Source organism: Balaenoptera physalus (assembly GCF_965194825.1).
Source record: "Balaenoptera physalus genome assembly, chromosome: 10".
Taxonomy (NCBI): domain Eukaryota; kingdom Metazoa; phylum Chordata; class Mammalia; order Artiodactyla; family Balaenopteridae; genus Balaenoptera; species Balaenoptera physalus.
This window is the reverse complement of record NC_138889.1, coordinates 19174890-19200810: the sequence shown is the minus strand read 5'-3', so window position 1 is coordinate 19200810 and position 25921 is coordinate 19174890. Positions and strand designations below refer to the sequence as shown.

Below are 25921 nucleotides of genomic sequence, written 5' to 3'. Positions count from 1 at the left end.
CAACATTGGGCCTACCAGGGTCCTGACAGCAAAGGGCCAGCTCCCTCTCAATCTAATCACCTCCTGTGTCCAAGTCCAGGCTACCCAGCAGAGGGTAGGGAACGAGTGGGGCAGGCAGGAGGAACAAAGATCTATTCTAAATACATCATCAGCCTGGGCCTGATGTACGTGCTGCCGTTGATACTGAACCAAATGCTCCGGGTGCCCCGTTAGTCCCGGCTAACGTGCAATCCTGTCTGCAGCTCCAGGACATGTATTGTTGATCAGAGGGCACCGCTGACACTTTGGAGTCAGGCTGCATTCCACAGGGGGCCCAGAGCACAGACACTTCTGCCTACGAGGATGTCTGTATGCAGCCTGGCACCCGATCCAGCAGCCATGGGAGGGGAGGTTTCCTCCAATACATTGTCAGAGGTGCTGGTTCCCAGAAACAGCAGGGTGAACATTTGATTTCTGTATGGTAGTGTTTTGTTTCTTTTTTGTTTTTTAAAGAATGAGGGTAGAAGTGAGAGGCGGTAGAAATAAAATTTGAGAACTCATGTTGGATAGAAAAGGGTGGACCGTTGTGGGAACTAAAGTGAGCCCGACCACAGATGTCCTCTCACTGCCTAAATGCTCATGCGTCCAGAATTGGAGGCCCACAGGGGACTCCTAGAAAAATGCAGAGGGGCATCTGGGAAAGAAAGGCGCCTTGTTTACCCTCATTTTCAGGTGTAATTTTCCTTTCTAGAGTAGGGTAGATTAATTTTGTTGAGATATCCATTGAATGCAGCTCATAAACTTGATAGAAGATCCTTCTAAGCTCTATTAGGTCACTCCAGAGAGAGAGAGAAAGAGAGGAGAGAGAGACACACACACACACAGAGATATATATATATATACATAGAGAGAGAGAGAGAGAGAATTTAGACCCCTAGAAGCCCTTCCAGGGTCACTCAAGTAACCCTGGAATCACGGACTTTCTGCTAATCCAACCCGACCCATGGTCTAGATCCAAGAAACTCTCACTCTTGTGCAAGGATCTTACTTAAATGGCTGCAACTTTCCCATTCTTTCTGAATTGGGAATGTTGGGAGGGGCTTGCGAGAGGAGGAAAATGGGCTTCTGTATGAAGCGTGAGTCTGGGCTTCAAAATTCCAACTATGTCATAAAGATGGTCATGCAAAATTGAGTACTGGTGAGGTCTACCATCAAGGAGGCAATTAGAGGCTAACCTTGGGGCCTATTCCATCTCCAAGGAGCTCTCCACATACACATTCTGAATTAGATTGATCTCTTTCATTAACATCAGTAGGCTCCAAATACCTTTGTGTACTTATTATTACCTGGCTTTAATGGATAATGAAATTGTGGCATAATATTGCTAACACCTGAAGGGTGTCTAATGGAGAACACGGACTGAAACCAAAGTGCTTTTTCTTCCCCTTCTGTGGAATTTAAAGGCACCAGCTCCTTTAGTCCATTAGAAATGATGGGGTCTAGGTAGGGGCAGTTCTGCAGAGAGTGGTATCTCACTGAGCTGGTGACATACCGTCCCCTGGCATGCAGGGGTCACTGCCTGACATGACCTGCAGAGAGGTAGCCCTCTGAACACTGACCTTAAGATGAGAGCCCCCCTTTGGGCTCACTCCACTCTCCCCCCCCACTGGAGCTAAAAGAAGCGTTATTAACAGATTCTAATACAGCTCAGTGAACATCTTTTGTGTTCTTATCACGCACCAAGCTCAATGCTGAGCACTGAGGACACAAGCATGAATAAAACAAGACTCTTGGTTCCTATCACAGGCCTCAAAATCTGCCCAGGGAGACATGATAACAGTAACCACAAAACCAAGCACTGACTCCAGATCAGGCACTGTTTTAAGAGGTCGTACTGGAATCCTCACATCTCTATGAGACGGCGACTCTAAGGATCCACGTTTCTACAAGTGTTTGAATTGGGGTGCAGAGAAGTTAAGTATCTTAACCAAGGTTATAGGGTGACTGGTGGAGCCTGGACTTGACTCCAGAAACTATGTGCCTAATCCTATATGATGGTGACACACAACTAAAGATAAGCAGTAATATTCCAGTCCAGTCTGTGGCATCCTTCCACTGTGTGTTACTGGCCAAGTCGCCTGTATTAGTTTCTTAGGGCTGCTGTAACAAAGTACCACTTTAAAACAATAGAAATTTCTTCTCTCACAGTTCTGGAGGTCAGAAATCTGACATCAAGGTGTTGGCAGGGTTGGTTCCTTCTGAGCGCTCTGAGGGAGAGACTGCTCCATGCCCCTCCGTTAGCTTTTGGTGGTTGCTAGCAATCTTTGGCTTTCCTCGGCTTGTAGACATATCACGCCAATGCCTGCCTCCATCTTTACATGGCATTATCCTTTGTATGTCTCTTTTCTTCTTCTTACAAGGACATCAGTCATATTGGGTTAAGGGCCCACCGTATTCCATATGACCTCACCTTAACTTATTTCATCTGCAATGATCCCATTTCCAAATAAGGTCATATCCTGAGCTTCCGGAAGGACACGAATTTTGGGGGCATTATTCAATCCAGTACCATCTGCCACCCTCTGACTCCCCCAAATTCATGTCTGTCCCATGTGCAAAATATAGACGCCCTATCCCAACATCCCCAAATGTCTTAACCCATTCCAGTACTGATTCTAAGACCAGAATATCACCTAAACATAAACTCAGAAAGTCCCAAATCTTGTCATCAAATCAAGTATAGACCGTGGGTATGGTCCATTTTGGGGCAAACTTCGATCTGCAGACTTGTGAAATATCTAACCATCAGAATCTGGTTCCTGATCCCATAAGACGTGGGTTGGGGGTTTGAGGGGCAAGAGTAGAGACCTGTCCTGTCACCAGTTCTAACTCTATTATTTAGGATAGTGCCTGATACTCTGTTCATGCTCAATTCATGTTTCTTGAGCGGGGGAACAAAGGGCTTTGAGAATCAAAGGAGATCATGAAAACAAAACATTTCCGAAAACTGTGGGATAAAATTAGAGTTTCTTTAGGCTGCACTGGGCTTGTAGAGAAAATTAGTCTAGTCCATAGGTAACATTGCCCCCAGATCAACTTAAAGAAAAAGGTGGGTCCTTTGTGCTTGAAGAAAACCAAAACTGTAGGAAATATTTGATCTGTCTTAGGAATTGGAACATCCTTGCTAAAAGGCAGAAAAATGGCTAAGGTTGTTCTGGAGGGTCTGTCTAGTTTTACGATTTTACAAGCCAAACATAGACATAGAGCTTTCTGCTTTATGTCACAGCCCAAGCTAATTGTCCACCCTTGTACCTACCTGTTTACTTTCAGCTATTGTTGATAGCCAGTGAGGAGTATCCTCACAACAGGACAGGCTACATACTTTGTGGGGCCTCGTGCAAAGTGAAAATGCAGGGCCCCTTGCTTAAAAATTATTAAGAATTTCAAAATGGCACAAACCCAAGCATGGGCGCATCTCAGTGCAGGGCTCCTTGTGACTGCATGAAGCTGGCCTGCCTCCCAGCCTCTTAGCTCTTGCTAGGTAGGCCTCTCCCCTGGCACCTTGGGGAACATGAGGTTTGGTGAAACTGCACTTTCCTAGGAACCAGGGACCCTAAGGAGCCACACTGCCCGTCTTTGGTTCTGTCCCAGATTTCCATTCACTCTCTGCATCAGCCTCTAGGTGGAAAAGAGTCATCTCAGCGTGTGCTATTTACATGGGAACTTTATTTAAAGAGTACAACAGCTAATCTCAATTGTACCCAAGATGCTTGGCAAAGCAAAAGTAAACTGCTTTTTTAAAAAGGGAAAAATCAAGGCATGGAGAGGTTCGATACCACCCAGAATCACTTAAACCAGCACATCAAATTGAGGGGCTTGGGAACTCTGCTGTTCCTTTGACTCTAAGTCTGGGCTCTTTCTGCTTAACCAACATGCCTACTGGTACTTTTCTTTAGGGTGGTATTCTTATTCCTTTCATCTCCTTTATGTAATATCCACCATGAAGTCTCTGGGGGTCTTCCCACTTCTACCCTCCAGAGACAGCAGGCTTGGTCGCCCCCATCTCCCCATATGGCCAGATCACCAACAGCCCAGGTGGGGCTCACAACACAAGAGCCCCTGTGGACTCTGGCCCCTTGACTCCCTTCCCCCTGCACCTCCTAACCACGGCTATGTCTGTCACAGCACAACGAAGGGAGTAGAAAGGTGCAGGTTGATGACAGGTCATGGTTTTCCTTGTTGACTGCACTTGGGTAAAAATGTATTTTAACCAAATGATTGCAAAGCAGTGAGTGTCATTCTGGTTTAGATATTTGCAGCCAGTTATGTCTCATGTGAAAGACAATAGCCAGACTACAATCTGCCGAATGGCTCTGGTCTGCAGAACTCCACTGAGTCAGGACGTGCTTCCAGACCCAAAGACTGGGGAGGCCCTGCTCTCACCAGCAAGGTGACATCTGGTCTCACCCAGCCAGGCTCTTCGCCCACCACCTTCTGCTGTGTCCCTGCTCTCTGCCCTGGCTCCCGTCTATGTGATCCGCGTCCAGAGAGGGAGGCAGAGGTGAGAGAGAAGACCCTGAACTCAGCTCAGAGTAGGCTGTATGGGAAAGAGCACAGGGCTTGGAACCAGAAGATGTGGGAGCACACCCCAGCTCTGCCACTTACTCAGCTGACTTAGGGGGCTGAGCTTTATTTTTAAAAATCTGTAAAGTGGGGATGCTCTATTACCTGCCAACAAACTGACAGTGAGGAGTAAATAAATCACATCCCACGTGAAAAAGTATCTAGCACACTATCTGACATGTAGAAATCGGTCAGCTGTTTGGTGAATCAGAGAAATGGGAGATTTCAGACATCATGTTTTTCCAAATCTAACAGCAACATAGCCCAGAACATTCATTTGTTCAGTAAACATGTATCGAATACCCACTGTAAGATAGGTATTATTTCTGGCCCCATGAAGGATTAAAAAATGCCATTTTCACCCTCAAATGGTCATTGCAAAGCAGTAAGTGTCTGATGGGGAAACAGCCCTGTCATATCATAGTTTCTTTCCAGGAAGGATGAGAATAGATTTTGTGTTAATTACAGACATCTCCTATTCCCATCCCAGAGAAGCTATGTATAACAAAATGGCAACAGCCATCATTGTAATTTTATGAGTCTTAAATTCCCAGCTAAAAAACCTGCTCAGCAGCTCTCTGCCCAGCGGTGCTGCAGGTCCTGCTGGGTATCTGCAGTTGCCCCCACCTCACATCTACTTTTGCTCCTGGAGGCTGGTCTGCGGCCTGTAGAGTTGGGACTCCTGGTCATGTTTGGCCAGTAGCAGGCAGGGGAGACAGTGGCAGGAGATTGGAAGGAGGGGGAGAGTGAGTGGAGCATTTATCTCTCCATTTCTCCCCACCCCATGGCATCTCCGCCATCTGGCTGTGCTCCTAAGAGGAAGCCACAAGTCCAACCAGCTTTCTGTCCCCTCAAGTTCCAACCACATTCCCGGTCTTTGGTCCCTTCAGGCCTAAGGGTAGGAACAGCTGACGCAGTCCCCCGAATCCCAGGAGTATTGTCCTCCTCCTTGTGGTTTCTCTATGTCCTGCCCACACCTTGTCAAGCCCTCCTCAACTTTCCCAGTTTAACTGTGCTATTTGTTCCTAACCAGACTCTGACAGATACACAGGTGCTAAAGTGTTTGCATTCCAGGTAAGAAGAGAGACTAAACCAAAACCAATACAATATGTTGCAAACTAAATGGTTTAAAAAGAAAGATTATGGTGTAAGACCTGGTTTTAAAACAGTTTCTCACTCACTAGCTATGTGAATTTGGACAAGCCATTTAATCTCTAGGAACCTCAGTTTCCCGGTTTGTAAAATGGAAATAATAATACCCAGCCCAGTGAGAGAGTGGTAGTGTGTATATGGACATATATACACTATCAAATGTAAAACAGATAGCTAGTGAGAAGCAGTCACATAGCACAGGGAGATCAGCTCGGTGCTATGTGACCAGCTAGAAGGGTGGGATAGGGAGGGTAGGAGGGAGGGAGATGCAAGAGGGAAGAGATATGGGGATATATGTATATGTATACCTGATTCACTTCGTTATAAAGCAGAAACTAACACACCTTTGTAAAGCAATTATACTCCAATAAAATCGTTAAAAAAAATAATAATAATACCCAGCCCTCAGAGTTGTTGTGAGGATTAAATAAGACAAATCATATGAAACACTTATTCCAGTGCCTGGCATAGAGCAAGTGCTAAATAAATGGTAACTTCTTCTTATAATGATTAATAATATTAATATTAGTTCTATGTAAAAGCTTAAAGGATTTTTTTCTGTTTTCTAAACCACAAGATAATCTCCTATTCTAAACTACATAGACTTTTCATATTACACAGAAATGTTGGGACGGCAGAAAGCGTTCTTGGCTAGGGGTTTGGCCAAACATTTGTCCATTGGCTTAGACCCTCTTGTCAACAGATTCCTCGTCCCTGCCCAGGTGGTGATTCGCAGGCGCCCACTGGTCTATGTTGTGAACCTGCTGATTCCCAGCATCTTCCTAATGCTCGTGGACCTGGGGAGCTTCTATCTCCCGCCCACCTGCCATGCCAGGGTTTTGTTCAAGAGCAGCGTGCTGGTGGGCTACACCGTCTTCAGGGTCAACATGTCTGGCGAGGTGCCGGAGAGCACAGTGAGCACCCCTCTGATTGGTAAGCAGCTGCGGGGTCGCTAGCTACCTGTCTTGCATCACTTCTGTCCAAGATCTGATGCTGCCTTTCAGGTGGGGAAGGGAGAGGCCCAGAGACCCCTGCTAACTCCACCTCCTCTGGCTCCTTCCCTCAGGGGTCTTCTTCACGGTCTGCATGGCCTTCTTGGTTCTCAGCTTATCCAAGTCCATCCTGTTGGTCAAATTCCTCCATGATGAGCAGTGCAGCCGGTGGCACTGGACCCTCTTGTGCCTTCGAGGGGACACCGATGAGGAAGGGCCTAGAATGGATCCCTGGGCCCAGCTCGCTGGGGTAACAGGTTTGTGAGAAGCCTTGAGGTCCCTGCTTGGTTCTGCTTTATCACCCTCAGCCTCAGTTCCCATGGGTGGAACAGCAGGCCGTCTTGAATCAGCTGTATGAAAAAATGGAAACACCTGCTTCTTAACCTCTGCCCTGCATATTACATCACCTCCCTGGAGACTGAAGACCGTCTCCTGCTGGCTTGCCAGAAAGCCACGTGTCAGCCTAGAGATCTAGGCCTCAGTCCCCTTAGCTTTTTTTTTTTTTTTTTTTTTTTTTATTGCTGTGTTGGGTGTTCGTTTCTGTGCGAGGGCTTTCTCTAGTTGCGGCAAGTGGGGGCCACTCTTCATCGTGGTGCGCGGGCCTCTCACTATCGCGGCCTCTCTTGTTGCGGAGCACAGGCTCCAGACGCGCAGGCTCAGTAGTTGTGGCTCACGGGCCTAGTCTTTCCGCAGCATGTGGGATCTTCCCAGACCAGGGCTCGAACCTGTGTCCCCTGCATTGGCAGGCAGATTCTCAACCACTGTGCCACCAGGGAAGCCCCCCTTAGCTTGTTTTATTTTCCAGTTTGGAACCATTGACCCCAGAATAGCAGAGTGCATGCATGTGCACGTGTGCGCACACACACATACAAATAGTTTGTATACATTTGGGATCTGATCGCTTAATGTGCAAAAGTATACAAATCATCCCAGTGTTCCCTTTGGCAACACATATACTAACACTGGAATGATACAGAGCTTAGCATGGCCCCTGTGCAAGGATGACATGCAAAGTCATGAAGCAGTCCATATTTTCACTGTATCCTTGAAAGTTGCCAAGAGAGTACATTCCAAAAGTTCTCATCACAAGAACAAAAATTTGTAACTGTGTGTGGTGATGGATATTACCTAGGCTTATTGTGGTGATCATTTCACAATATATACAAACATTGAATCATTATGTTGTACGCTTGAAACTAATATAATATGTCAATTATACCTCAATTTAAAAAAAAAAAAGAACCATTCCAGCCCCTAAAGCTCTAAGTCAACGTGGGGTGGCTGCTAGCTCAGAAAAATCTCCCGGATGGATGTAGCCTCGACAGCCTACTTAACACAACACCCTACTTACACATCACCTTACTTGCTGTGTTCTCCAGGGGTTCCTTCAGTGCAGTCTTGCCTCCCCTCAGCAGGTAGGGAGAGGGTCCCCAATCCTAACTAACCCACTGCCCAGTTTTGCCCACCACCTTTCTTGAAGGTTGAGGCCATCGGCTTCAATGGGAAGGCCGGGGGAGCCTTGGTAGCCCCTGGCTCACCTAGAGTGTCTTCCTCTCATGTAGAGCCCCCCATCTGTCAAGAGCACCAGACCCAGCCAGGGACCCTGAGGGAAGTCTGGTCCCAGCTTCAGTCTATCAGCAGCTACTTGCAGACCCAGGACCAGGCGGACCGACAGGAGGCTGGGTGGCTGGCCCTCCTGGAACGCTTTGACCGACTGCTCTTCCAAAGCTATCTCGTTGTGCTGGGGTTCTACACCATCACCCTGTGTTCCCTCTGGGTGCTGTGGAGTGGCTCATGAAGACCCAAGTTTGCTGGTCTCCATCAATGTGTTTGCATGGCACTTGGGGAAGGCTGAAAAGTTTTTGTGGGGATATTGGAAGGGGACAAATGATGGGGTAAAAAGTTCTCCAGCCCCCGTTGCCTCTTTTCATTCAGCCCAGGGATGCACATCATCTTATTTGCTATTGAATGACCCAAGAGTAATGCATTCATGACGAAAATGCATAAACAGTACAAGGTATCCAGTGAAAAGTAATCCTGCCCTCTTACCCAGTTCACCCCAGAAGTAACCACCGTTAGCAACCTCTTTCAGAAAATTTCTAGCACATGCGAGCATACGTGTGTGTTTAAACTGTTTCTTAAAAGGTATAAGAGCACTCCATCTCCCAGTCCTGCCTTGGTCACTTATTCAGTCAGTCATTCAACAAAACTTGTATTGAGTGTTGATTAAGTCCTAGGCCTTGTGTCAGGCACACCAGAGAGTACAAAATAAGTCAGTTTCAGATCATTCTTCACTTGACTTGATCCTTGAGGAACCTTGTTCCAACCAGAACACAAAGTTCCCACCTTATCTGTATCCTGGAGCTCTTGTTCCCTTCATCCCAGGTGAGTCTATCTTCCCCTGTGCCTTCTCAGCAGTGCATTCCTATTGGAGGGGATCCAGATCTAGCACATTTCATCAACACGCACCATGTGTAAGGCACTGGGGGATAGGCTTAATGCATGGCCCTTGGGTTCGAGGAGTTTATTATAATATGCTATCCTTGTATTAGTCTGCTCTGGATGCCATAAAAAAATACCACAAACTGGGTGGCTTAAACAGAGATTGATTTTCTCACAGTTCTGCAGGCTGGAAGTCCAAGATCAAAGTGTTGGTAGGGTTGGTTTCTTCTGAGGCCTCTCTCCCTGGCTTGTAGATGGCTGCCTTCTTCCTGTGGTTCTCTTCTGGACACATATGTGTCCAAATTTCCTCTTCTTCTAAGGACACTAGTCACACTGGACCAGGGCCCACCCTAATGAACTCATGTAACCCTAACTACTTCTTTAAAGGCCCCGTTTCTAAATACAGTCCCACCGTGATGTGTTGGGGGTTAGAACTTCAACATATGAATTCTGGGGGGACACAGTTCAGCCCATAACACTCACATGATTGTGGAGGCTTGGCAAATCCATAATCTGTAGGGTATTCTGGCAAGCTAGAGACTCAGGAAAGAATTGCAGTTTGTGTTCATAGGCGGTCTGCTGGCTGGATTTTCTCCTCTTCTGGAGAGGTTGGTCTTTTTCTATTAGGGCCTTCAAATGATTGGATGAAGCCCACCCACATTCTGGAGGACAATCTGTTTTACTCAAAGTCTACTGGTTTAAAGACTTTAAACATCTAAGAAATCAAGAAACATCAAGAATAATCACAGAAACATCAAGAATAATGTTTGAACAAATATGTGTGGCCCAGCCAAGTTGACACACAAAATTAGTCATCAGAGTCTTGATGGCCCCTTAGCTTCCCATCTGTGCCCACAGCCATCTGTCCAGATAGAAGAGCCCTGATCACCTTGCACTTGGGTGACTAATCAACTTCTGGTTCATTCTCCTCAGTAGCCAATTCTGTACTGATTATCCTATCTTATGGCAGTTCCTGTGGCCTCATAACTTGAATCCTAAGATTAGAATTCAAGCCTTCCACAAAATTTCCCTCCCCTTATGTTTAACTTTCTTCATTTCTCATTGCCTTCTATTACAGAACCTTCAATCTAGCCAAGCCAGGCTGCCTGCCATCCTGCTCAGGAAGGGGTTCATGTCCATCTAAGCTTCTACTTCTAGTTGGCATAGTCTTCTTCTGTTTCACCAACCTGTAGGTCCCTGTCTAAGGACCTGGCTCAAAAAACAGCCTTCTTTCCCCACCCTTCTCACCTGATCACCGCTCTCCTCTAACTTCAGACTTATATTATCTCCTATCCTTCTCCCCTTGAATGTTTTGTGGCTCTGTGTGTGTGTGTATAGCTTGTCAAATAGATCGCACAGTCGTAAAACAGAAATCTTGTTTTCTATTTCTAGGTCATCCTCATCTCTGCCCAGGTCCATACAGAGTTTTTTTCATGGTGATTCTGCCATAACTATTGCAGAAAAACTCATTCTAGCTCATGGCTGATGGTAGACACATTTCTAGTGTGTTTCCCCAAGTCTGAGGGACTGAATCTGCCCAGGGTCAGACACCCAGTCCCTCAGCATCCCTCACTCAGGGCAACCACCAGGATTTGGTGGGTAGAAGAACACAGTGGGCTGAGGGTAAGGCATTACTCCTAACACTGCTTACAGAGGACTGCCGTTTGCTAGGAAGTTTTTCCAGCAGTAAAATTGCCTTAAAAAAAATCTGCCCCCCCAATTCCCCCAAAGAAAAAGAATTTAAATTCAAACAGCCTTTACCCGCATCCTCCCTCTGTCATTACCTCCCAGTTAGTGCTCAACGCCAATTGTCCATGAAATTCCACTGCTGCTGTTAATGAAATGAGGAGCATAAGAAGTTTGTGAACAGGAAGTGTCCGTGCAAACCTCCACCTGTTTCCCTCCTCGCTTCCTACTTCCTGCTCCTGGTCTCCTCTGCCTCGACCTGCTCAGTTAGCCTCTGAATTGACCCCAAATCTTTCTTCACTGCCTCGGTTATTAGAAAAGGAAAAGATCTGCAGTGAGGTCCCCACTACAGAGTCTCCTTCCTTTAGACCTCTGTCTTGGAGAAAGCGCCTGACTTTGTTCCTGGCTCCATCACTACCTAGCCAGGGGACCTTGAGACTGACCTCTCAGAGCTTCGGCTTACCCTATTTGACATCAGGGCTGCTTATATTTAGTCTATCCATATCATAGAATTTTGAGGATCAGAATGAAGCAATGTATTTAAGAGTACTTGGAAAAGTAAATCATATATTGCGAAATAAAAAGACCTGCCTGCTATCAACAGACGGATTCCATTCTTTAGTCTTTGCTGTGAGGTCCTCTTCCAGCTACCTCTATCAGAATCCATTTATGGACTGGATTCCTCAGAAGGGCCTTTATTCCAGAATCCAAAGGCCAAGGGCTGAAGCCACCATATGCCTCCTTGTCAGGGACTTGGGCTGCGGGCCGGGCGGGGGTGGGGTGGGGGTGGGTGCTGCCCAAGGGACTTCCCATTTCACTTCCCATGCAGCTCACCTTGGCTTCCTCCCTAGGGAATATCTCCCAGCCTCTCTATGTCAGCAGCCCTTCAGGAGTGAAGCCTGGCTGCTGAGCCAGGCCCCAGTGTGTGGACCTCCTCTATCCAAGTGCCAAGTGGCCCTGATGGCAACATGGTGGCCAGGGACTCATTCTAAGCCCTGGGTCAGGTCTGCATCCTGAAGCAAAGCCATCATTAGCGAATGGCACTAGAGCCCTCCTCCTGGAATAGTGTCCCTCTGCAGTGGGACGAAGATAGGGCACCAGCAGCCCTTACTTACAGGGCAGCATTAGCTCAGCCTCTCCAAGTGTTTATACCTTTCATGATTCCCATTTCATAGAGGAAGGAAACTGAGGAACAGAGCAAAAATGGGATTTTCCCAGCTGTGAATATTTCTACCATCTGCTGTTTCCCAGAATCTCAGGTAGTTTCAGCACTCACCAAGAAATCACAGCTCCAGTTCTGGGGACTTCACCAACATCTAGAATAAAGAGTTAGTTAAGCACAACCCCTGGCTAGACAGGCAGCCCTCTATTTGTCATTATATCCAGAAAAACTTCCAAGTGCTGCTGCTACAATCTCCCACAGTCTCTGCAGCCTGTTGGATGGCCAATAATTCGATGGTAGAGGTCTCAATTTCCTCCCAAGACATCCCCACCTCCTTCTCCAGTTGTCCTAGAGGAGAGGAGCAGTGTGGTTAAAGATGCTGAACCCCTCGCCTCTTACATCTCCATGACTCAGCCAGTCTCCCGGGGTCCAGCTTTAAGCCTCTATGGGCCAGACCCATAAACGAACCAAAGAACCGCCCTGCAGGCAGCCAGCCTGAAGCTGCCCGAAGGCATTAGCCCTCCCCTTGGTAAAGCCCCAAGGCTTCCCGGGCCCTCTCACTTCTCAGGGATCTAATTATATATCTAAAGGCAAGGTTAGTAGGAAGGGGTGGAACTTAAATTTTTACCCTACCCTGTGGCTCTGAGGTTCCAGAAAACTTCAGGTCTTGGTTTTTTTTTTTTTTTCTTTTTAATAGAAGTATAGTTGATTTACAATGTTGTACCTATCTCTGCTGTACAGCAAAGTGACTCAGTTATACATATACAGACTTTCTTTTTTTAAATATTCTTTTCCATTATGATTTATCCCAGGAGATTGGATATAGTTCCCTGTGCTCTACGGTAGGACCTTGTTGTTTATCCATTCTAAATGTAATAGTTTGCATCTACCAACCCCAAATTCCCAGTTCATCCCTCTCCCTCCCCCCTCCCCCCTCTCCCCCTCCCCCTTGGCAACCACAAGTCTGATCTCTATGTCTGTGAGCCTGTTTCTAGGTCTTGGGTTTTAAGACCAATTCCCAGTTGGTGGGTGGTCACCCCAGGGGAGGGACCCCAGTTCCTGTGTCCCTTCCAGGAAGGCTGTGCCTCCCTCCCTGCAACCCCATCTGTGCCCCAGGGCCCATCTCAGGTGTTGCCCTGTCCCGTTCCCCAGCTCACACTCCATCTCAGCAGCCAGAAGCTCTTAGTCCTGAGTTATTCACCTGTGAGACAGGAAGAGATTCACAATTAGCTGAGCACCAGCATGGAGGCTTTTAGGAGCTGCCACGCCCCCAGCACACTCCGATGTGCGGAATTGAAATGACCCATGCCAGTGATTAGATTAGGGGCTGAAGCCACCCAGCGTTCCACCCCAGCCCCTCCCTGTCCTGTCAGGGGGGTGATGTAGTTAAGTTTGTGCTTCATTTGGCAGAGGCCATAAAGTGGGAATTGCAGCCAGGCTTTCTGCTGGGCGGGAGGGGACTGCTGGGCAGTAGGTGGGCTCGATAGCAGGCAGTAGAGCTGGGGTGGGGAGCCCTTTGCTCGCCCTTTACCTCACCTTCTACCTCTCCCCAAGCCTAATGCCAGGCTCCAAAGACCTGGGGCCCACGAGGGCCTAGCAGGATTATCAGCCCTAATTGGTGTCACTAGGGACAGACCTGCATGTGGATGGCCAGCCCCCCGCCCAGTCATCTCGCTCATCCTCCTTGGAGAGCCCCAGGCCGAGAGCAAGGGAGTTGAGCAGCTGTTGGCAGTGCTTTCCCTCCCCACCTCCCTGGTCCATCTTGGCTTCTCGGCTCTTCCCCATATGAGCCTCCCTCTGTCTCTGTCCCATCTGCCTCCTCCTGGGTGCTGACACCACAGGCTTTGAGGTCAGAAATGTTCATTTGTTCCATGATAGCATGGTTACTCAGAGCTGACATAGCTTTGGTCTCAGTGCAAACAGAGGCTGCCTGGAGTGCTGTCTTGAGACAGACTTTTTGGACAGAGGCAGGCTCTGCGGGAAAGAATGCTATGATCAAATAGTGATGTCTGCCACAGGCAAGAGAAGGGTAAGAGGACAAGCAGAGCTAGTGTTCACTGAGGGTTTTGCCATGTGCCAAGCACTGTGCTGAGTGCTTAGGAGGTATTAGTCTAGGACCCCTAGAGAGCAGGGGGTTTAGGAGGTATTAGTCTAGGACCATGTGCCAAGCACTGTGCTGAGTGCTTAGGAGGTATTAGTCTAGGACCCCTAGAGAGCAGGGGGTTTATTGTGTTCACTGCTGTATTTCCAGTGCCTACAGCAGTGCCTGGCACACTGTAAACACTCAATCAATATGTCAATACGTGTTGCGTGAACTACACTGGGTTCAAATTCCAGCTCTGTCACTTATTAACTATGTGATTTGGGGCAAGTCATTTAAACTCTGTGCCTCGGTTTCCTCATCTATACAATGTGATTAATATTAAACCTAGCTTATAGAACTATTATGAGAATTAAATGAGTTACTACATGTAGAAAAGTGTCTGACACTTGCAAAGTCTTTGATTGAATGATAGTCTTTATCTTTAGTATCAATATCCCCATTTCACAAGTAATCATATCACTGATATTGTTGCAGACACTTTTCTAAGTGCTCTCTGTCTCTAATCTCATTGGATAGGTAATATAAAAATGAATAAACAGAAACCTCAATGAAAATCGAGTTGGGAGGTCAGAAGGAGGAGTTCTCACACCCTGGATGATAGCAGAGCCCTACAGGAAGAAGAAAAACTTTCTCTTCTAGTCTGGCAGGCGCTCAGCCAATGAAAAGCCACTATGCTTTGAACTCTCAATTCCTCCAATGGACTCTACGTTTACTATAGCCCTCCCAGCTTCCTTTCCCCCTCTATAAAAGAGTTCTCCTCTCTTTGTTGCACAAGACTTACACATGGCTCACCATGCTTGCAGACCCCAAATTACAATTCTTTGCTCATCCTGAATAAACCCATGTACTGCTGAAGAAATAACTGTCTATTTGTTTAAGGTCAATGATAGATAGATAGATAGATAGATAATACTACGGTTATTATGAGGATTATATATATTATGAGATGCATATATAATGAGATATCATAGTATCTACAGTGTCCCTTGGTATCTGAGGGGGATTGGTTCCAGGACCCCACCCCCGTGGATACCAAAATCTGTAAATGCTCAAGTGTCTTACAGTCAGTCCTCTGTATCTGCAGGTTCCACATCCGTAGATACAGAAGGCTGACTGTATAATCCTCATAATAACCCTAGTATTATCATTCCCATTTCAGTTAAAGAAACTGAGGCACAGAGAGGTTAAATAAGTTGCCCAAGACCATTAAGCTAGCAAGTGACAAAGCTAGCATCCAAATCTTAAGAGTCTGGGTCCAGATTCTTGGGCTCTCTGCTAAAGTCAGGCACACTCTGGCTCCAGAGCTTACACCCTTGACCATTACTTTTTAAAAGAAGCTTAAATTTGCCAACCTTATATATAAATAGAGGAGGGACCAGTGTTAGAAGTTGGGAGTTTGAATTCCAACTCCACCGCTCATTGGGTTCATGACCTTGGCAAGTTATCTCAGAATGTCAACTTTTTTCTCATCTGTAAATTCTGAGAAAGAGCTCTTTTGCTGAGGTGCTGTGAGGATTGAAATAGGATTTATGAAATTCGGGGCTCAGTGTTTTACATTGGAGGCAATGAGAATGATATAAGCTACTACTATTATTATTGTTAGTATTATTATTATTAATCTTTCCACAGGGCTGTTATGAGAGCAGAGATCATATACATAATAATGCTATGAAAATTCTAAAGATGTCCTACTCAGAGCATTGTCCCTGCATCTGCAGCAGCAGCGGTACCGGGAACTGGTTAGAAATACAGAATCTTGGGCTCTAAATTGGAATCTGAATTCTAACCAGATCCCAGATGATTCACTTGCTTATAACAGTTGGAGAAGGGTGGATCTAAAGAATGATGAAGGGAAAGGGGGCCGGTCTGAGTTCTGGGAAGGGGACACACAGGAGTCCCGGGAGCTGGGGCTTCTCGGGCAGTTCAGCGTCACGTGGAGCCTGCCTCCGCTACCAGGGCAGCCGGGCCCCCCAGGCACCTGCCAATCACTGCACTCCACTCGGTAATCTGCCCTCCCCACAAACCGGAGCAGCCAAACACTCAGTGCAGCTGGGTGGCTGAATTACAGGCTGTGGGCAGATGCCAGAGATGACTCTGTGTGTGCCGTCCAAAGAGAGAGGGCAGTGAAGGGAAAAGAAGGCCCCTTCCACTGCCCTCCTCCCCCTGACAGCAGACACCCTCTTTTCTGGAGAACCAGGCTGCCGACACCAACCATCAGGTGGCCCCTTTCCCCCAGAGCCCACTCGCCGTAGAGCAAACTCAGTGCACCAAACTCCTGAGCCCTCCTGCCGGCCAGGTCATGGCCACGGTGTCTCCATGGACCTCCACTGTGTGAATCCTTCCCCTCGCAGGAGGGGCTTCCTCTAACGGATTGGCCTCTGACAGATGTAGCAGGTTTGTTCACCCCAATCCTCGCCACTCCCCAGAGCTTGGCGCCTCAGAACACCGGGTGAAGGTAGACCTGCGACCAGAGCTGCAGTCGCCCTAACCGTATCTGGCATGTAATCACAGGCCCGCACAGAGTAGGGCACTGCGAGTTCTGGATGAAGGAACATGTGCTCCAGTTTCCCCAGAAGGCAGCCGGCCAAGCTGCGGTGGGGCAAGCGCTTTGCTGCCATCTTGTATCAAAGCGCTGGGCGCCGGGGGTGGGGACGGGAAGAACCCCAGGTGACAAGGTGCGCCGTGCTGCTGTCACCGCTCATTGCCTGCCTTCCAGAGGTGCCAGTTCTGGGAGGAGGCGACGCTCAAGTGGAGACGATGCTCTGTCTCCCCACCCAGGTCTCCCTGCCGCCATGTCTCAGCCCCAGTCGCGGGGAGGGATGAAAGCTCTCTCCAACTCCCAGACCTTCCCTGGCTGGTGATATTTCAAACACCCATTAGGTTTTATGGGGCACTGATTCCAAGTGATGGCTCTGGGGCTGCACTCCAAGACCTTAGGTCTCCCCTGCACCCTGCTAATCCTTCTGGGCATTTGGCCTGTTTCTCCCTCGCCCTCTGCCCCCTTGCCTTTCAGCCACCATGACACTCTGCCTACTCCCTGAACTTGACCCTTGAGGGTAACTGAGCAGAGCTCAGGCTTGTCACTGTGGCTTTGTAAATCTGGGGTCCCCTGCGCTGCCTCTTTGAGCAGCAGGGTGTGTGTGTGTGAGTCTGAGGGAGTCACTCAAATTTGGAAGGGAATTAGACCATCTCGTTCAAAGCTCTCATTTTGTAGATGAGGCTGGGAGAAAATAACAATAAACCATAGATAGTGATAAAGATGATGGTAATGATACTGAATACTGACAGCTACCACCTATGGGATACTTACTAAATGTGAGAACTTCCCATATTGCACATAAGTTAGTCCTCCTGATAATCTTACAGGGTCAGGTAAATTTACAGATACAGAAACAGAGGCCCAGAGAGGTTAACTAACTTGCCTAACATCACATAGTAAGAGAAAGAGTAGAATTTGAGCTCAGGATTATCTGACTTAACACCTATTAGCTTTAGTATCTAGATGTCAGTATCTAGGTGCATCTAGTATCTCTAGAGTTTAGGGAGGTGGTGATGATCACCGGGGCCCTCCCTGTCGCAGGGAGCTGTGGCACAGTTAAATCAGCTCCTGAGCAGGTGGCAGCTGCAAACATGAGGGGTTATTAGTCTCAAGTGCAGAGCCCAGAGGAGAGCTGGGGTCTTCTGTTTCCCAATGCAGTGCGCCTCCCCGAGGTTAACCCTGCTGGGAGAGAGGCCCTGCCCCCGTGCCGTCAGGTTAGAAGATGCACACACCATCCTGGACAAGAATCCTGAGGACCCCCTGTGCTCCCCTGCCCAGGTTGAAGCGAAGCTGGTGGGAAGGGTAGGGGAAGGGGTCAGATATGGGGCTGGGCTACCGCAGGTCAAGTCAGGATGGGCCAGGTCCGGATTTAAGGAGGAAGCTAAGAAGGCTGGCACTGTGGTATGACAAGCCATGCTGCTCCGGGGAGGTGGTGGAGCTAGCGGGGGCTGGAGTAGAGGGTGCAGGGCTCAGGGGTGCCCAGGGCTGGGAGCCTTCTCTTTCAAAGAAAATAAAGAAGATGATGGGGAGAGAGTCATCCAGGGCTAAATTCAAATCCTGGCTCCATCATTTAATGACTCTGTGACCTTAGAAAAGTTAAATAATTCTCTGAGCCTCAGTTTACCCATCTGTAAAATACGGATACTTCTGCGAAAAATGCCATTGGTAATTTGTTAGAGAAATGCAAATCAAAACCACAGTGAGGTATCACCTCACACCGGTCAGAATGGCCATCACCAAAAAATCTACAAACAATAAATGCTGGAGAGGGTGTGGAGAAAAGGGAACCCTCTTGCACTGTTGGTAGGAATGTAAAGCACAGGAGGATTTTGATAGAATAGCCCCATTTTTCTTCCCTTCTGCTAATGCCATTAATTCACTCACCCAACAAATATTTATTGAGCATCTACTATGTAACAAGCACTCTTCTGGGTTCTGGGAATTCAACAATCAACACAGCAGATTAAAAAAATTCCCTGCCTATAAAGGATAGTCTCTTCAATAAATGGTGTTGGGAAAACTGGATATTCACATGCAAAAGAATGAAATTGGACTCCTATCTTACATCACTCACAAAAATTAACTTAAAATGGATTAAGGACTTAAATACAAGACTTGAAAGCAGAAAATTCCTAAAAGAAAACACAGGGGAAAAGCTCCTTGACGTTGGTCCTGGCAATGATTTTTTTGGATATGACACCAAAAGCACAATCAACAAAAGCAAAAATAAACAGGTGGGACTACATCAAACTAAAAAGCTTCTGCACAGCAAAGGAAACAACAAAATGAAAAGGCAACCTATGAAATGGGAGAAAATATTTTCAAACCATATTACCTGATAAGGGATTAATACATAAAATATATAAGAAACCCATACGACTTAGTAGCAAAAACAACAAATAACCTGATGACAAATGGACAAAGGACTTGAATAGACATTTTTCTAAAGAAAATGGCCAACAGGTACATGAAAAAGTGCTCAACATGACTAACCATCAGGGAAATGCAAATCAAACTACAATGAGATATAACTTCACATCACACCTGTTAAGATGGCTATTATCAAAAGATAGGAAATAAGTGTTGGTGAGGATGTAGAGAGAAGGGAACCTTTGTACATTGTTGGAGGGAATGTAAATTGGTACAGCCACTATGGAAAACATTACGGAGGTTCTTTAAAAAATTAAAACAAAACTACCAGGGCTTCCCTGGTGGCACACTGGTTAAGAATCCGCCTGCCAATGCAGGGGACACGGGTTCGAGGCCTGGTCCGGGAAGATCCTACATGCCTCGGAGAAACTAAGCCTGTGCGCCACAACTACTGAGCCTGCGCTCTACAGTCTGCAAGCCACAACTGCTGAGCCCACTTGCCTAGAGCCCATGCTCCACAAGAGAAGCCACCGCAATGAGAAGCCCACACACCGCAATGAAGAGTAGCCCCCGCTCGCCGCAACTAGAGAATGTCCCTGTGCAGCAACAAAGACCCAACACAACCAAAAATAAAAATAAATTAAATTAAAAAAAAACAAAAACAAAAAACAGAGCTACCATGAGATCCAGCAATCCCACTTCTGGGTTATATATCCAAAGGAAATGAAATCAGACTCTCAGAAAGAAATCTGCTCTCTCATGTCTAATAGCCAAGATATGGGAAAGACCTAAGTGTAAAGAATATGTGGTATATAAACACAATGGAATATTTATTATTCATCCATAAAGGAGGAAATCCTTCCATTTGTGACAACATGGATGAACTTGGAGGGCATTATGCTCCGTGAAATACGCCATACAGAGAAAGATAAATACTGTATGGTGTCACTTGTAGGTAAAATCTTTTAAAAAAAAAAGTTGAACTCATAGAATTTGAGAGTAGAATGGATGGTGGCTATTAATTCTGTTGCTTTCCTTTTATTTGTAATAAGAAGGATACTACACAGCTTTTGAGTATATACTAGGTCCTGGGCATTGTGCTACATGCTTTACATCCACCACCTCATTTAGTTCTCACAGTGACCTACAGGGATAAGTATGGTACACTCAATTTAGACATGAGGAAGGTGAGGTTGGATACTTTAGGTATCTTGACCAGGATCCTACAACTAGTAAGCTGAGCAACTGAGATTTGAGCTCAAGTCTGACTCCAGGTTCTGTGGTTTTTCATAACACAGACTGGTTATGAATTATGGTTTTCATAGTTGTGTAGTGGGGAAGGGGGAGCAGGTATCAGAATATCTGGGGGGGGGGCGTGTGTAATTTCAACCAGGTGATGCTGATACTGCCTTTCCCTTTCCAGATTAGTAGTTACTGAACGATTACTCTCAAAAAAAGTCCTGTGCATTTGATAGACAGGTAAATGCAGTAGTCAGGGCAATTACTCCTTATCCTCATTTGATAGGTGATGACACCGAGGCATAGACAGTTTAGCTGACTTACCCAAGGTGACTCGGATAGATTATGATGGAGCCATGACTAACCGGCTTGTATTCCATTCTTCCCATAGCTTCTTTTTAAAAACTCATTTTTTGAATAGGTAATATATTTACATGGTACAAAATGTAAAGGCTTAATAGGTAGATACAGAAAAACTACCTCCACACCCTGCCTACCCTGTTTTTAGATCCACATTCCACAACTCCCTAGAGGCAATGGCCATTACAGTGTATTGTGTTTCCTTCCTCTTTGCTTCTTACCTCAGTGGAAAATGTAGATGACAGCATCCGTTTTTCATGAGTGTAGCCCTAGTTGGCTTAAGGTTCCTAGCAGACTTGGCCACCTATTAGCTGAGTGACCTTGGACAAATTACTAAATGTCTCGATGTGGTAGTTCTTCATTTATAAAGTGAGGATAATGTCACCTCCCTCAGAGTGCTCTAGAGTATTTCAAAGGGAATGAGAAGATGCATGAAAGTGCATTGTAATCCATGCAGTGCAGTACAAAGTTTGGTAAATGTTATTATTCTTTGCCTCTGCTTTCTTCTCTCTGGAAGAGTCCAGAAATGCCCACTGTGTTCTCCCCGCCTCTCAGAGATGATGGAGAGGATGGATGGAGATGCAACTCATTTCTACAGGATGGAAGGAAACGATTCAAAGTGTACAAAGTGCAATTAAAGTGAGATATTAAAAGAAACTTGGGTTTGGAATCCCAGAGGGGCTTGTGAGGTTTTTTTCTTTGAAAATTTCTCAAAGAAGGACCTTCAAGATGGCAGAGGAGTAAGACGTGGAGATCACCTTCCTCCCCACAAATACATCAAAAATACATCTACATGTGGAACACCTCCTACAGAACACCTACTGAACGCTGGCAGAAGACCTCAGACTTCCCAAAAGGCAAGAAACTCCCCACGTACCTGGCCGTGTGGCTAACAGGGCCTTGGTGTTCCAGCTGGCTGTCAGGCCTGAGCCTCTGAGGTCCGAGAGGGGAGTTCAGGATATTGGGCCACCAGAGACCTCCCGGCCCCATGTAATATCGATTGATGAGAACTCTCCCAGAGATCTCTGTCTCAATGCTAAGACCCAGCTCCACTCAATGACCAGCAAGCTCCAGTGCAGGACACCCCATGCCAAAAAACTAGCAAGACTGGAACACAACCCCACCCAATAGCAGAGAGGCTGCCTAAAATCATAATAAGATCACAGACACCCCAAAACACACCACCAGACGTGATCCTGCTCTCCAGAAAGACAAGATCCAGCCTAATTTACCAGAACACAGGCACCAGTCTCCTCCACCAGGAAGCCTACACAACCAACTGAACCAATATTACCCACTGGGGGCAGACACCAAAAACAATGGGAACTACAAACCTGCAGCCTGTGAATCGGAGACCCCAAACACAGTAAGTAAGTTAAGCAAAATGAGAAGACAGAGAAATACACAGCAGATGAAGGAGCAAGGTAAAAACCCACCAGATCAAGCAGATGAAGAGGAAATAGGCAGTCTACCTGAAAAAGAATTCAGAGTAATGATAGTAAAGACGATCCAAAATCTTGGAAATAGAATGGAGAAAATACAAGAAATGTTTAATAAGGACCTAGAAGAACTAAAGAGCAAACAAACAATGATGAACAACACAATAAATTAAATTTAAAATTCTCTAGAAGGAATCAATAGCAGAATAACTGAAGCAGAAGGACGGATAAGTGACCTGGAAAATAAAATAGTGGAAATAACTACCACAGAGCAGAATAAAGAAAAAAGAATGAAAAGAGTTGAGGACAGTCTCAGAGGACTCTGGGACAGCATTAAACACACCAACATTCAAATTATAGGGGTCCCAGAAGAAGAAGAGAAAAAGAAAGGGACTGAGAAAATATTTGAAGAGATTATAGTTGAAAACTTCCCTAATATGGGAAAGGAAATAATCAATCAAGTCCAAGAAGTGCAGAGAGTCCCATACAGGATAAATCCAAGGAGAAATATGCCAAGACACATATTAATCAAACTATCAGAAATTAAATACAAAGAAAAAATATTGAAAGCAGCAAGAGAAAAGCAACAAATAACATACAAGGGAATCCCCATAACGTTATCAGCTGATCTTTGAGCAGAAACTCTGCAAGCCAGAAGGGAGTGGCAGGACATACTTAAAGTGATGAAAGGGATAAACCTACAACCAAGATTACTCTACCCAGCAAGGATCTCATTCAAATTTGGCGGAGAAATTAAAACCTTTACAGACAAGCAAAAGTTAAGAGAATTCAGCACCACAAAACCAGCTTTACAACAAATGCTAAAGGAACTTCTCTAAGCAGGAAACACAAGACAAGGAAAAGACCTACAATAACAAACTGAAAACAATTAAGAAAATGGTAATAGGAACATACATATTGATAATTACCTTAAATGTAAATGGATTAAATGCTCCAACCAAAAGACATAGACTGGCTGAATGGATACAAAAACAAGCCCCGTATATATGCTGCCTACAAGAGACCCACTTCAGACCTAGGGACACATACAGATTGAAAGTGAGGGGATGGAAAAAGATATTCCATGCAAATGGAAATCAAAAGAAAGCTGGAGTAGCAATTCTCATATCAGACAAAATAGACTTTAAAATAAAGACTATTACAAGTGACAAAGAAGAATACTACATAATGATCAAGGAATCAATCCAAGAAGAAGATATAACAATTGTAAATACTTATGCACCCAACATAGGAGCACCTCAATACATAAGGCAAATGTTAACAGCCATAAAAGGGGAAATCGACAGTAACACAATAATAGTAAGGGACTTTAACACCCCACTTTCACCAATGGACAGATCAACCAAAATGAAAATAAATAAGGAAACACAAGCTTTAAATGACACATTAAACAAAATGGATTTAATTGATATTTATAGGACATTCCATCCAAAAACAACAGAATACACTTTCTTCTCACGTGCTCATGGAATATTCTCCGGGATAGATCATATCTTGGGTCACAAATCAAGCCTTGATAAATTTAAGAAAATTGTAATCGTATCAAGTGTCTTTTCCGACCACAACGCTATGAGACTATATATCAATTACAGGAAAAAAGCTAAAAACTACAAACACATGGAGGCTAAACAATACGCTAATAAATAACCAAGAAATCACTGAAGAAATCAAAGAGGAATTCAGAAAATACCTAGAAACAAATGACAATGAAAATACGATGACCAAAACCTATGGGATGCAGCAAAAGCAGTTCTAAGATGGAAGTTTATAGCAATACAATCCTACCTCAAGAAACAAGAAACATATCAAATAAACAACCTAACCTTACACCTAAAGCAATTAGAGAAAGAAGAACAAAAAAACCCCAAAGTTAGCAGAAGGAAAGAAATCATAAAGATCAGATCAGAAATAAATGAAAAAGAAATGAAGGAAACGATAGCAAAGATCAGTAAAACTAACAGCTGGTTCTTTGAGAAGATAAACAAAATTGATAAACCATTAGCCAAACTCATCAAGAAAAAAAGGGAGAAGACTCAAATCAATAGAATTAGAAATGAAAAAGGAGACGTAAGAATTGACATGGCAGAAATACAAAGGATCATGAGAGATTACTACAAGCAACTATATGCCAATAAAATGGACAACTTGGAAGAAATGGACAAATTCTTAGAAAAGCACAACCTTCCGTGACTGAACCAGAAAGAAATAGAAAATACAAACAGACCAATCACAGGCACCAAAATTGAAACTGTGATTAAAAATCTTCCAATAAACAAAAGCCCAGGCCCAGATGGCTTCACAGGCGAATTCTATCAAACATTTAGAGAAGAGCTAACACCTATCATTCTCAAATTCTTCCAAAATATAGCAGAGGGAGGAGCACTCCCAAACTCATTCTACAAGGCCACCATCACCCTGATACCAAAACCAAAGATGTCACAAAAAAAGAAAACTACAGGCCAATATCACTGATGAACATAGATGCAAAAATCCTCAACAAAATACTAGCAAACAGAATCCAACAGCACATTAAAAGGATCATTCACCATGATCAAGTGGGGTTTACCCCAGGAATGCAAGGATTCTTCAATATCCGCAAATCAATCAATGTGATACACCATATTAACAAAATGAAGGATAAAAACCATATGATAATCTCAATAGATGCAGAAAAAGCTTTCAACAAAATTCAATACCCATTTATGATAAAAAAAAAAAAACCCTCCAGAAAGTCGGCATAGAGGGAACTTACCTCAACATAATAAAGGCCATATATGGCAAACCCACAGCCAACATCATTCTCAATGGTGAAAAACTGAAACCATTTCCACTAAGATCAGAAAGAAGACAAGGTTGCCCACTCTCACCACTGTTATTCAATATAGTTTTGGAAGTTTTAGCCACAGCAGTCAGAGAAGAAAAAGAAATAAAAGGAATCCAAATCGGAAAGGAAGAAGTAAAATTGTCACTGTTTGCAGATGACATAATACTGTACATAGGGAATCCTAAAGATGCAGCCAGAAAACTAATAGAGCTAATCAATGAATTTGGTAAAGTTGCAGGATACAAAATTAATGCACAGAAATCTCTTGCATTCCTATACACTAATGATGAAAAATCTGAAAGAGTTATTAAGGAAACACTCCCATTTACCACTGCAACAAAAAGAATAAAATACCTAGGAATAAACCTACCTAAGGAGACAAAAGACCTGTATGCAGAAAACTATAAGACACTGATGAAAGAAATTAAAGATGATACCAACAGATGGAGAGATACCCCATGTTCTTGGATTGGAAGAATCAACATTGTGAAAATGACTCTACTACCCAAAGCAATCTACAGATTCAGTGCAATCCCTATCAAACAACCAAGGGCATTTTTCACATAACTAGAACAAAAAATTTCACAATTTGTATGGAAACACAAAAGACCCCGAATAGCCAAAGCAATCTTGAGAAAGGAAAACAGAGCTGGAGGAATCAGGCTCCTGGACTTCAGACTACACTACAAAGCTACAGTAATCAAGACAATATGGTACTGGCACAAAAGCAGAAATATAGATCAATGGAACAGGTTAGAAAGCCCAGAGGTAAACTCACGCACATATGGTCACCTTATCTTTGACAAAGGAGGCAAGAATATACAGTGGAGAAAAGACAGCCTCTTCAGTAAATGGTGCTGGGAAAACTGGACAGCTACATGTAAAAGAATGAAATTAGAACACTCCCTAACACCATACACAAAAATAAACTCAAAATGGATTAAAGACCTAAATGTAAGGCCAGACACTATAAAACTGTTAGAGGAAAA

The 25921-nt window shown here is 45.0% G+C and overlaps 1 protein-coding gene across 1 annotated transcript in view; it reads left to right on the top strand.

Annotated features, from left to right (window-relative positions):
• HTR3B (5-hydroxytryptamine receptor 3B) overlaps positions 1-13393 on the top strand; it is a gene marked incomplete at its 5' end in the record, with an annotated part of 36908 nt that extends 23515 nt beyond the window's left edge. The window contains 3 exons of the mRNA XM_082409604.1: positions 6477-6687; positions 6821-7003; positions 8309-13393. Of these exons, the coding sequence (XP_082265730.1) occupies positions 6477-6687; positions 6821-7003; positions 8309-8544 (630 nt within the window). The 3' untranslated portion in view covers positions 8545-13393. The remainder of the gene's footprint in view (positions 1-6476; positions 6688-6820; positions 7004-8308) is intronic.
• Positions 13394-25921: the final 12528 nt, after the last annotated feature.